At 43.1% G+C, this 13,151-nt stretch overlaps 2 protein-coding genes across 4 annotated transcripts; both read left to right on the forward strand.

Annotated features, from left to right (window-relative positions):
- The first annotated feature begins 196 nt into the window (after positions 1-196).
- On the forward strand, positions 197-4,712 carry LOC139388583 (cofilin-2-like). Of its 2 annotated transcripts, XM_071135333.1 has the most exons (5): positions 197-287; positions 597-687; positions 3,063-3,373; positions 3,496-3,572; positions 3,670-4,712. In XM_071135333.1, the coding sequence occupies exons 2-5, from the start codon at positions 685-687 to the stop codon at positions 3,780-3,782; spliced, it is 504 nt and encodes a 167-aa protein (XP_070991434.1). In that variant the 5' UTR covers positions 197-287; positions 597-684; the 3' UTR covers positions 3,783-4,712. The 2 variants fall into 2 exon arrangements, with proteins under 2 accessions (XP_070991434.1, XP_070991435.1); XM_071135334.1 differs by lacking the exon at positions 197-287 and having other exon boundaries at positions 578-687.
- A 462-nt stretch (positions 4,713-5,174) lies between these two features.
- Positions 5,175-12,527, forward strand: LOC139387990 (transmembrane protein 151A). 2 transcript variants are annotated; one of them, XM_071134449.1, is made up of 2 exons: positions 5,175-5,843; positions 9,000-12,527. In XM_071134449.1, the coding sequence occupies exons 1-2, from the start codon at positions 5,790-5,792 to the stop codon at positions 10,662-10,664; spliced, it is 1,719 nt and encodes a 572-aa protein (XP_070990550.1). In that variant the 5' UTR covers positions 5,175-5,789; the 3' UTR covers positions 10,665-12,527. The 2 variants fall into 2 exon arrangements, with proteins under 2 accessions (XP_070990550.1, XP_070990551.1); XM_071134450.1 differs by having other exon boundaries at positions 5,606-5,843; positions 9,003-12,527.
- Positions 12,528-13,151: the final 624 nt, after the last annotated feature.

Genomic DNA, 13,151 nt, shown 5'->3' on the forward strand with positions numbered 1-13,151 from the left:
TTTTTTACTCGCTTTGCTCTGGTTTGAGTCTGTCGTTTATATTGCACAGCAAGTACTCGTCTGTCTTGGTCTAGATTTGAACGAAATGCCCTAATGGCCATATATGGAGATATAGATGCCGCGAACCGCAGGGTGTGCACGAGGCGCGCATTGGCCCTACTGCCGTTCGTTTCCTTATTTGGAAGTGAGTTTAGCCAACCTTCTCATTGCGAATGAATGACTGATGTATCGGAGAGACAGACACGTCAGTCCCTGTGTCTGTCAAAAATGCATACAGTGAATTGATTGTAAGAGATAAATTGGATTGGACATACTTTTTAAAAGCTGATTTAATGCGCGCAAACTTTTATTTTCACCATATAGATCATTAGGGATTTAAATTTTTTTTTTCTTAATATAGTCTAGAGACGTTATTATACTCTATTCTATATGGACATTGAGTGTTACAGTCTAGCTCTGTAGTTTAGCCTACTGAACGTCGTTCAAGTGCATACTGTGATTGTGTCAGTGTGTGTTCGGGGGAGGGTTATAATGAAAATACAATTCCCATGATACTTTGGGTTGACACTTGCTCCCTTTGTTCTGATGCCCGTCAGGCGCGTGTCCGTCGGTCTAGTGTGAACTCAACAAGAAGAACGAACATTTCATTTTCGACTCAGACGCTGATACACGAAAGACCCAACCATGGTAACGTTACTTTTATGGTTCAAATAACTAATTTTGTTATCCTACATATACAACCCACAGTAGTTGTATTGGGGAGGGGTAGTTAGTAACTTGGCCCGCTGATCATAAAATTAAGTTATTTATTTCCCCACCATAGTTTTTCAATCGATGAACATTGACCACCTTGCTAGCTAACAGCCCACATTTGGTAGCTAACTGTTTAACTTGGCTAACCTGCTTCAACAATTAGCATTTAACTAAACCGCCATTTGTCATTCATGGTCAGAGTTAACTAGGTATCACCTGGCCCCTCGGCATTTCCTCTCAGCCATGACCTAACAGTATCATTAGTATTAGCTAAGCTAACTAGGCCTCGTGCTAACCGGATGGCTAAATTAGCTAGCTAACTAGTTAGTATACGTAGTTAGCTAGATTACTTCAGATGTCACAGTTATGTTAGCGAACGAACGGTACGCTATCCACCATTTGGTGTTGATTGGAATTGACAATTGCTTTAACGTGACAAATGTTTGAGTAAGACGATGCTAGCCTGACACTCGTCTAACGCCTCACCCGCTAACATTTACTGCCAGCTAGCTAGTACCGGTAGCTAACGTTACCTCCCGTTTCAGCCGACCCCACCCTTACTGCAAGTACAAGGAAGTGTGCCGTCAAAGCTTGCTAGCTACCTAACAATGTTCGTAGATTATGACATGTCAATGGATTTTGTTCAATGGTATCTTGACTGCGTATGTTCACTTTAACAATTTCGGTGACAATTGTTGAGAATGATTATTGAGAATTGGTTAGTAGCTCCATCAAACTAGGAAGCCATGGCATCGAACCCTGACACAATTTCCTTCTCCCTTGACTTGCGCTGACAACGGCACGCCAGTGTGTTTCTAACACTGAGTATGGTTTTCTGCTTCAGCACACCCACCATAAGTGGATGTACCAAGCGCTGTAACCACTGCTTTGGGGAAGAGGAAGTGCACCAACTTCCCAATGCAAACACACTGTTTGTTTGCTAGTGGACATCCTGTTAAATATGCCAGGGTGTCCACCCACTCTGGGTGATGACATTTCACTTCCTTATGGTATAAAATAGATTTTATCAAGACAAATGTAATTCTTCATGTTCTGAATTGTTCAGTTGGGTATTTCTCTAACATAATTAACATAAAAGTGCATCAGATTAAAAGCACCGAGCTCTGTTTACAGAGCGGTGCAGCTTTATCACAAACTTTTGACCATTTTGTTGTTTGTCGCAAATATAAAAATTGGCATGACACTAGCTGAATTAAATGTAAAAGGTTTTCGGGTATGTTTTCGGGTATGCACAGTGCTCTGACATTTCGGAGAAAAATACAGGAACTTTGCGTTAATACAAACCGTGTATACTAAAATGTCTCAATCGATATCTATCTTACCTCTTATTGTTTTATGACGATTTCAATGGTAAACCTGTCAGGTAGCCTTAATTCTCACTCAGCATCCAGTCTGGTTTCCCCCCTGATTTAGTACCACTTTTTTTCTGATTTGGTTGCCATAATTTTGACCATCCTGTAAGGGTAAAAACTCAATACATTTTGAACGGATTATGATAAGATACATGAGGTTTGGACCATTGGTTGTTTCAGAGGATCATCTACATAACATTTTATCCATTGGTCAAAATGTTTTTGATTGGACACCCTACATATGGTCTTAGTGAAGTGTATTTCTTCCACCTTGGTTATAACATTCTAGCTAGTTAGCTGCCAGCAACCAAATCCTCTTCATACCACTAGAAATGGAACTGAAATGTATTTTCTTGAGATTAACATTCTCTTTTCAAAGTTTTCCCTGGCTCTTTTTAGAGATTGTTTTGGAATGTAAGTGGATGATTGTGAAAATGTAGGGTATGTTTCACTTAGTCAGTTTGTCCAAGGTATTGATTTCAGGAACAGTAAAAGCACCCTCTGCTGTCTTTCTATTTGCTATATGAATAGGTATCTTTTGTTCTGACACAACCCTCTGAGTTTGTTTGTTTGACTTGTGTCTTTTGCAATTTTGAGGAAAAATTGTAGAATACTTTTGGCACACACCATCCTTGTATTTCAATCATTCAAGTACTGACCTGACTAACAATTGTAACATGTTTTCTTTAAAATGTAAGTGTGAAATGATCATAGTGATATATCAACATCCTTATCCCAGTGTGCCCACTAACAGTGTTTGCTTAATGATTAGTCGACGGGGTTGAAGATATCAGCAATCGTTTAGTCTGGAAAAACAAGCCATTTAAAGCCCTGCAAACTGTTTTAAACTTCAGTCCAAACATGCAGACCAAAGCTGAGATCTCATTCATTGACCTCTTGGGTACATGATGCATTAAACTTGTTTTCTCCTCTTAGGCCTCTGGGGTGACAGTGACTGATGAAGTTATTACAGTCTTCAATGAGATGAAGGTCCGTAAGGCCCAGGCGAATGAGGATGAGAAGAAGAAGAGGAAGAAGGCAGTGCTGTTCTGTCTCAGCGAGGACAAGAAGCACATTGTCCTTGAAGCAGGTAAAGAGATTCTGACCGGTGATGTGGGTACCACCATCGCAGACCCTTACCTGCACTTTGTCAAGATGCTGCCTGCAGACGACTGTCGCTACGCCCTCTATGACGCAACCTATGAGACCAAGGAGACCAAGAAGGAGGACCTTGTCTTCATCTTCTGGTGAGTGTCAACTGTTAAGCACTGGGTTTAAGTCGATTTAATTTGATGATTACAACTAGTCAATTCTGCTGATATAAAGACAGAATATTTTGGTAATATTTTCTGTTTCCTTTGTATCTCAGGGCCCCAGAAGGTGCTCCACTGAAGAGCAAAATGATCTATGCCAGCTCAAAGGATGCCATTAAGAAGAAATTCACAGGTGAGCTTAACGCTTTAGGTTGAAAAAACATCTAACTGATGATTAGTGTGCTTTCATTTGTTTTGTTTACACATTTGACCACTTTGCTCATTTCTAGGTATCAAGCATGAATGGCAAGTTAACGGTTTGGAGGACATCAAAGATCGGCGCACCTTAGCAGAGAAGCTTGGAGGCTCATCAGTGGTCACCCTTGAAGGTGGGCCTGTATAAATCCACTCTGTCAACTGAGGCCTACAGGGAAAGAAAAAAAACAGAATTTAAGTCCCGGGGGTATGGCTGTTGATTCCAGAATGAGAAGGAATTGGGTGGGGGGGTTTAGAGTACAAATAAGATGGGGTGGAGGGTATCTTGTTGTGGGGAGAAAGATCAAGTATGCTATTTCATGGTTTAAAATTGTGGTTATCATTCCACTTCTCACAATGAAGAACAAACATAGACAAGTCTCAATTTGTGATGAAGGATTATGACAAAATAGATGAAGCTTTGCGTCAACATTTCCAAGATTGTCCTTGCAATTTCCAAACGAATGAAGAACAAACAAAATGTGGTTTACACAATGAAATCATTAAGGAGGATATTTTTTAAACAGATGAGGACTGGGTATGTCTCTTGTATGATGGTGTATGGATCAGGCAGAGCAAAGAGAAACTTGAGTGAAAAATCAAAGTTTATTGGTCACAAACAGTTAAGCAGGTGTCATAGCGGTGCAGCAAAAATACTTGTTACTTGCTGGGTAAACTTGTCAATTTATGCACTTTGTTCACACCTAATTTATTTGATGGTAATTCCTCTATTGACACATGTTGTTCTTTAGCATATAAGTAGTTAAAACTAGGTTTATTTTCCAACATGCTTCCTGTACAAGTAGAAATAAAAAAAACAGCATTATTCCAGGAAGTTATTTCCAAGACCTTCCAGCAAACAATTGCTGTGTACAAAAATGCATTCCTTTTTTCTTGATGAAATTTCAGAACAGCTTAATTAAACATAAATTGGTTGAGGGTTTAACAAGATGGAGTCAGGGGTATGTAGTAATGTTGGTGGCTCCAGTTGGAAGAAGCCTATGAGAGAAGGTAAAGTGTGGATGGATATATTGTGGGTGTTTTTGTCTCATGTCTAAATAAAGAAAATGCACTTACATTTTCTATCGTTGGCTGTTTCATTTTTCCTATGGTTAATTGTCCATTCCTGCACGCCTTTTTATATTACTTAAAAAAAAAAAAACTGATATAGCATGTTATATACTTAGCCTATTCATAATGTGCATATTTTACATTTGACAGCACAATATAGCCACAGTTAAGTGGAGGCAAATCGCACGGGCATACGCTGAAAATTGTAAGTGTCAGGTCCACACATTCTTGGTTCTGTCCCATTTCTGCACGTAGACCCATGCCATGGAACTAGTTGGTTGTGGAACGTGGGCGATGTGAAAGGCTTATCAGACTGAAGAAGCAGTATTTGCTCACAAAACGTATATCGGGAGTTAAATGACTACAATATTGTCACCGCAACTAATTGAAATGTAGGCCTTTTAGAAAATGGTGCGCGTTTATGTCCGTACTCAGTGACGTCAGCGCTAACCGTCGACGATTAAATGTGCAGGTGAAAACCGGAATAAACAGATGACCAAACGCGCGAGGAGGAGGGTGAACGAAATTATCTGCCAATCATAATATCTGAATGGTGGGATGAGGATCCATTTACGCCTACGGATAAATAGCGTGCTATCGTACTTGACAGACCATAGCTGCATCGTCAGGAGGTAGCCTACCAAATAATAACGCGATGTCTCGGTTGTGATTTAATGTACAGTATTTCCTCATCCATCTTCCCCGCTGGATGGTCCATGTTGGAGCCTGGAGCAACTGTAGATAAATAGATTACAGCAATACATTAGCAATAAAACAACATACGGTGACTTAACAGACACCCGAGAAACTACACATGAAACGGGTTTTTGCCATGTCCCGCGGTCGTCGTGTGACAAGAACCGCAGGACAGGATCGAATCAATCCGTTGGGGCAATGCTAGGAGCTGTGTTAATAACCTGGCGAATACTTGATACTCGAAGACGTTTGCTTTCGGAGAATCGAATTCGGACATGGGGCTTGAGTTGTCATGCGGGGCGGTCCGGACACTGGACCCCCTGATCGTGGGAGTCTCGGATAGATCCCGATGCTCACGGTCAAATCATAGCTTGTGAGGAACGAAAGAATGCCTGCGGTGACCGGAGAAGCGCCCTTACTGAACGGGGGCAGAAGAGAAGAGGTAGTAGAGCATTGGCTAGGTTGTTTGGGGTGTGGGGGTGGGGGGTAAGTGCGCGCGTGCGTAATTGTTGTTTTGGCTGCTACTGAATGGCCTAGGCTACTATATACAGGCTAATAAAATGACAATGTTAATACCCATATAGAATGTGCGCTTGCAAGGATATTATCCATATATTTAGATCTGCACTACATGGTGAGCTCAAGCTAATAGGCTACTCAACTTCCGTTTTCACTCCTCTGTAACCAGTGGAGCTCACTCAGTTATCCACTCACTAACCAACATGTTGAGCACAAACATAACTCTGCATCTCTGGTGCGTCCGAGTTTGATCGGAGGAACTCTGGTCTTTACAATAGGCTACGAGAGACCAGTCACGTATTTTTTTAGTGCGTGTATACTACAAGGTTACTAGAAGTCACCCCTCACTAATGGACGGACGCAACTGCATTGCAGTCGAACTGGAGGTGAACGATTTAGCTCCCCCTCATCTATTTGCCTGGGCTGAGATATGAATGCCACATACAATTACTGACATGATAACAACATGAATTATTAAATCATTCCTCATGATTAGGAGACATCTCCTTTGGGGAGTACTTATTAGAATGAACTGTACAGCATCAGGCCACATTATAGTCTATGATCACTGTTCTGTCTTGAGTAGAAGCCTAAACGTCCAAGGACTCTTATGTTACAGAGTCCTCAGTTGCTGAGCTGTAACCTCAGCTCGTATGTTACAGAGAGATCAATACAAAGAAGAGAGACAGATTGGGCAAGCACCAGAGAGCACTATTGAGTTGTTATGTTTGTATTATACTGACACAACCATATCTACTGTTAAGTCAGATAAGTTACATGTCATAATGCCCTTTTTTCCAATGAGCATGGTTGATATGTGCACATAATGATGTCTGTGTGTCCTGTCAGGCAAAATCAGCACACCTCTGTGTGTGTTAATGTTTATTTCTGAGGTTGCTTTTCTACTCGGGCGGCCTCTGTGTTCCCTTGAATGTTGTGGGGTTTGAGAGAAATAAGACAGATGTGCAGGCAGAACTGTAAGCCTGCCATCTCTACTTTCTTCCTCTGCTTTGCCCTTCATCTCAAAGTGAAGGTAAGACAGTGGAAGACAGGCTCCTACACACACAAAAACAAAGAAGGGAGGGAGGTCTGTAGTATCATTACAGTTTGGACACTGGTTGAAGAAAACCTGGTTGGGTCAACCCACATAGTTGTGTGTCTTGTCTTCTGTTGTGTTTGCAGCCATCAATGGTCAGATTTCTTCCACATACTTTGAGAAAAATTTTACTCTTATGTAGTAAGGACTTGCAGACGACAGGCTGACCTACTTGAATTTATACACACACAAACTGACATTATGTTTCCGCCTGCCTCTAATGTGAGAGGCATTCCCGATAAAACTGTCTCTCAGACCGGTAGTTCTTAGGCTTGATAAATAATTAACACTGAGTATGACTGAAATGCTCTTTGTAATACCTACTTAAACACACTATCCATCTCTCGCTGTCTGTTGTTGCATCAGAATATGTTACATTTAGTTGGATTTGTTTCTATAACAAAAAGACACTCCTTTACTCTGTCCCCCTTCTTTATTCGTCTTCCCTGTACCATTATTTAATTTGGCAACTTGCTCTGATAGTTGATAGGTGAAATGTTTTGTCCTTGTCCTTATGACAGTAAGAAGGAGCAAAACCAAATGTTCTACTGTGTGTGAAATTGAAGCAGTTTTCTCCATTCTCCTTTCAGCAACAGTTTTACACCCAAAGTAGTTTTACAGTGCTAATGTCAATATGGAGTGGGAAGAAAAGCAATCAAGTGGGAGGGAACAAGCACAGTGGAAGAAACATGATGCTCCTAGTAAACTACCCATACCTCTTTCTCTTCATCTCTTCCTCTCTAATGACCTGTAAGTGGGGGATGAGTACAGAGTTAGCCCATCATCATTAATATAGACACACACAAATGTAATAAATTAGCAATTGAGGCACTTGGCTCTAGCTTTACGGTGAACTTAAATGGTCTCTCCCTTTTGACTCAGCGTGCTCCCTTGTCCTTGTAATGCTGGCACAATTAAACCCTGGCACCTCTGCCAACAGGAACACACCTCACAGCTACCGTTTGGACAGCAGCCTGCCTTTTAGCAAAACAAACCTTCCCTGCAAGGTCACTGTCATGGCTGTGAGAGGCCCATTTGACTACATCAAAAGCGAAGCAGATCGTCAAATACTCTGATCTCAGGGCCCATATCCACAAAGCATCTCAGAATAGAAGTGCTGATCTCGTCGTATCTGTCCATATAATCTTATTCATTATGAGACTCTTTGTGGACACGGGCCCACTTCTTATCTATCTCTTTTTTTTGTTTTTCCTTTTGTTTCCTTTTCTATGCTCTGTGTGGCCAAGAATGACCCTGTCCATGTGCATCTCCCTATGGGAAGCAGGGATGGCCACAGTACCACTAACTTCCACTGGCAACAGAGAGCTGAATGCACTCTCTTTCTCTCTTGATGAGGTCTAAAAGCATCAACCTCTTCCAGTGCCCACTAAAACCAAGTGTTTAAAATGGGCTTCATGGTTTGGGTTTCACTCTGCCAGGAAATGTGTTCATGCCTCCAGAGACTGGAATGTTCCATCTCTGGCAGAGAAGGGGAGCAAGAGAGGAGACAACATTGATGTTTATTAATGTTGTTTTGACATTAAGGCCATGGTGTGATTGATGCCCAATCGTCTGTATTCTAATGGAATACACTTAATATATGTTCTGTTTTCTCTGTTTCTGTTTCTTGCAGAAAAATCCAGTTTTAACACCCTTTCCTTTCCTTGTCTTTCTGCCTCCTGTTGTATGTCCTTCAATCCTGTTCCTCTCCTTTTTATCACCCCTCATACGTTCCATTACACGTGATGTTTTATTATCGTTAAAACCCCATCCCCACTACTTAAACAATCATTTATCCAACGTCCTGTCCACCCTCACATCACTCCCTTTACCCAAATGTCAAGCTCGTGATCCCATCACTCAAACTCTGCTACCTTACTCCCATTTATAAAATGTTAAACAAATTTCTACTTGTATTTGTGCCTGCTCCTCCACTCCCCCATCATCTGCTTTACCTTGTCTCTTATCCCTACCCCCCTGTAGCAGCGTCCCTGTAAACAGTCCCTTCCCGGGTCCCTATGCCGAGAGTCCCATTGGAAGTGCCTGCTCCTCACGCTGCTGATGTTCGGCTGTTTCGCCACGCTGGGATGGTGCTCTTTTTACCGCGTCACTGTCATGGCTGCCGATGAACACGGCCTCTACTACGGCGGCCGCGCCCGCCTCTACCATGACAGCCCCTGCTCCAACGGCTACGTCTACATCCCGGTGGCCTTCCTGATCATGCTGTACCTGGTCTACCTGGTGGAGTGCTGGCACTGCTTCTCTAAAACATCCTCTCTGGCCCGGGTGAGGATTAGCAAGGTGTACAACAGGGTCCAGAGGCTGCAGCAGGCCATGCCCTGTATCTGGTGGAAGGCCATCAGCTATCACTATGTGAGACGGACACGGCAGGTGACTCGATACCGCAATGGTGACGCTTACACCACCACACAGGTGTACCATGAGCGGGTCAACACACACACAGCCAGCTCTGAATTTGACTATACCCGACATGGTGTCAAGGACGTATCCAAGGAGCTTCTTGGCCTTCTGGAGCACCCGGCCGTACGCCTTCGTTTCACCAAGTGTTTCAGCTTTGCCAGTGCCCATGCCGAGGCTGCCTACCTCACCCAGCGTGCACGCTTCTTCGCAGAGAACGAGGGTCTGGATGACTACATGGAGGCACGGGAGGGCATGCACCTGAAGAACGTGGACTTCCGTGAGCACATGCTAGCCTTTCCTGACCCGGCGTGGCCGCCCTGGTTCTCTCGCCGGCGCATGTATTGGCTGATCTCAGCCCTGATGTTGTCCTGGCCACTACGTGTGGTGTCAGAGTACCGTACGGCGTATGTCCACTATCATGTGGAGAAGTTGTTTGGTGAGAACGAGGAAGTCAATGACAATGACAGCACTGAGATGGGCAACTACCGCTCAGGCCAGGAGAATGGGCAACGCGGTGGCCCCAGATTACGTGTCATATCGAGGGTCAACACGGTAGACATCACTGAACTGGAGTGGCACATTCGCTGCAACCAGCAGATGGTGCCCAGTTACTCCGAGGCGTTGCTGATGGATCTGAACACCAACAACACAACATCTTCGCCCTCTGCGTTTACCGGGGCAACGCGTGTCCCTATGAGGCGGAACTCTAGCTACGTCCTCCAGAGCTGCCCCCGCTGTCGCAGGTCCACCAGCAGCTCCTCACTCCCCTCGCGAGTCAGGGGGAATGTGGCGATGGGGGCGGGCTCTTTGACATATGGGACAGTGGGAAGGATGGGAGGAGGAAGGCTAGCCCTCAGCCGCAGTGGATTCTCTCTGGGCCGTTTGCACACGGTGCGGCAGGCCTGCCTGTTTCACTCCCGGAGCCTTGGTGCAGGGATGGGGAGTAGAGGGGATGAAGGTGGTGGGTTTCTGGGACTGGGCCTCCGCCGGGCTAACGAAGAGAGCAGAGGGGTCCTGGAGGGAGAAGGATTTGAAGAGGATGAGAATAGTCTGCAGCTAGAGGAGGATAGAGAGCAGGAACTAGAGAGAGTGAGGGCTGAGATCATGCAGGGAGTGGCCTGTGTGACAGAGAGACCACCAGCTTATCAGGAAGCTCTCCACTTGCCTGTGTTGATCGTCCATGGTGAGGAGAGCTGCCATGGAGGGGAGGACCTTGACACAGGATAGTCACTATGATTGGCTAGGGTGATGGAGAGTAGATAAGCAAATCTGCTCAGGATGATGCAAGAAATGAATGAGAGGAGGGCAGAGGAAAGGAAAATAGGGAAGGAAGAAAAATAAGTGGTAATATGGAAAGAAGAGAGGGGTAAGGAAGGAGAAAGAAAACAATTGGAAAAACCCTAGTTTCCAGACCTGCGACAAAGGACTACTGCAAAATGTGTAGGGAAACCAAACTATTGTGTCACGGTAGATTAAATTACAACTATGTAGTTGCTCTTGCTTGAGAGTGTGTAATATGTGTATCCCATTGTCCACAATGAACAACAATCGCTTTGTATCATTGTTCATCAATGTATGAAATGTATGTTCATGAATGTATGGACGTATCAATGAGCTGCTGAGTTAGCGCTTAACATCAGGAGTAGTAGTAGTCCACCAAGCTATTAGATTCATTCAAGGGGCACTGTATATTGTGTAAACTTACATAACTCCCGGGTGGAGGTGGAGCACAACTCTCATGGCAATGAAATCCAAAAAATATGACCATTACACAAAGAGACGATAGTAATCCGATTTTATATTACTTTTAGATGTAAAACAAATAATACATTTGATCAAGGCACTGAGGTGATGCGGCTTATGTCATCTACTCACCTTCCTCTTGAGATAATGCAGATCCAAGCGGCCAACAATATTGTCTATGACATCACAGATATAGTGAATAATGTTTTAAGAGTTAAGTGCACATATGGGTATGTTTGAGCAGGGATGCAGTAGTTGCTAAAAATCTAGCTACTTTATGAGAAACTTCATGATTTTATAAAAATGTCCTTGTAGCTCAGCCTTGTGACTCCGTCAGCCAAAACCATGCATTTGCCCCCCTCACAGACAACAGGAATGTGGAGAAAGACACTCACTTTTTAAACCTAACATGGAAATGGGGAACAGGAGATGGAATATGATAAGATAGAGTTATGGAGAGAGCAATTGTCCCTTTTTATGTTGGTAAGATTAACCCCTTTATTCATCCAAAATGCCTCGTAGCAATTTGGCCTTAACCACGATTCTAAAGGGGTTCTCCCCATGTCTCAGTTCTGCCCACTGTTGTAGTTATACATCATGGTCAAGTATGGATATGATGCAGTAGAGTACATATCCACACTCCCCCCACCCCCCCACACTCCCCCCACCCCTCACTCAACTGATGCCATTAGGATGTGATCGATGCTCGGAAGCCTTGGGATCAAAGCCAAAAAGGGTCTTGTAATTAGGAATTAGAGCAAAATTCATAACACAATATTTATTTCAAGAAATGTATTATCTGTCTTTATGTAGATAATCAAACAACATGCAGACAGCACATAGTTGACATAACACACAGCATGTTTAGCTCAAACACAACTTCACAGAATTACAGAAAGACATGCCCATACAAAGACTGACAGCCAGGCGAAATAGCATGTCAGGACTTACTCTTCTTTACATCAGCATATTCACGTGTCATAGTAGGTGCACATTATTAAGCACAAATAGACCATCTTAATAACAGGAAAAAGATCCATGGATGTGAATGTGGACCTACTTTTCAAATAATGGCCATGTTAACATTCATATGTACTGTATGAAGGTATTGACATGGTGACTTGTCCCACCAACACTTTAAAACCACTCCCTATCTTGAAAAGACTCCTGTATGTTCCCATTCTGTTGTGTCTCACATGTTACCAATACACATTCAAAATGTTGAGTGTCAAGTACAGTAACTGTTTGAAATTGCATTAGGCCTATAACTGTTAGGTCACGTTGTTGTTACCAGTGATCTTGTAACTACATATTGTAACCAGATTCATAAAATCATTTTGTCAAGAATTAGAAGTCTTGGTTTTGGTTCTCAGTACATCCATGCATGTCTGTCTGCATGCAAGCAAAGTCTCATTCTCTCTCCCTCCTACCCGTAGCTGGTTTTAAAGGGCTAGGCACCCGTCACATTTCATATGACAAATGAGAGTCTGCACTTCAACTCATTGGGAATCTACCAGTAATTGTTAAGTAGACAACATTTGAGTGAAGAGGAGAGAAGAAACTGCTGCAGCACGTTCCATTTGCAGGTGTGAAACGTTTCTCACTGTGGTAAGTGGCCCTTCCAAGAAATGTCTGTAGACATACACTATTAGGAGTTTGTATAAATCAGAGCAAATGTTTAAACACTTACAGCAAAATGTTGGTAACCACAATGTAATTATAATCCAATAACTGCAGGTAGTTACACTGAAATATTATGTTATATTGTCACATACAATGTGTTATGCACAAATTACTTGTTGGCTTCACTTATGGAGACATAGATGTAAAACAATATATGTTATTTTGTGGTTCAGAAAGTGCCTGAATGGTGAAAATGTGTTGCCTGTTGTTGATAGCACTGTAGGTGAGAGATAAGCTCCATGGTAAGCCACTTGCAGTTGTCTCAGGGGCCGATGAATCAGACTGATG

Source organism: Oncorhynchus clarkii, chromosome 29 (genome assembly GCF_045791955.1).
Source record: "Oncorhynchus clarkii lewisi isolate Uvic-CL-2024 chromosome 29, UVic_Ocla_1.0, whole genome shotgun sequence".
NCBI lineage: Eukaryota > Metazoa > Chordata > Actinopteri > Salmoniformes > Salmonidae > Oncorhynchus > Oncorhynchus clarkii.

Bases quoted from the DNA above. Each gene is read 5' to 3' on its own strand.
- LOC139388583 (XM_071135333.1), top strand. The intron at 3,374-3,495 runs GTGAGTGTCAAC...TTTGTATCTCAG, and splicing joins GACCTTGTCTTCATCTTCTG to GGCCCCAGAAGGTGCTCCAC. The intron at 3,573-3,669 runs GTGAGCTTAACG...GCTCATTTCTAG, and splicing joins CATTAAGAAGAAATTCACAG to GTATCAAGCATGAATGGCAA.
- LOC139387990 (XM_071134449.1), top strand. From the start codon at position 5,790: ATGCCTGCGGTGACCGGAGAAGCGCCCTTACTGAACGGGGGCAGAAGA. The intron at 5,844-8,999 runs GTAGTAGAGCAT...ACCCCCCTGTAG, and splicing joins ACGGGGGCAGAAGAGAAGAG to CAGCGTCCCTGTAAACAGTC.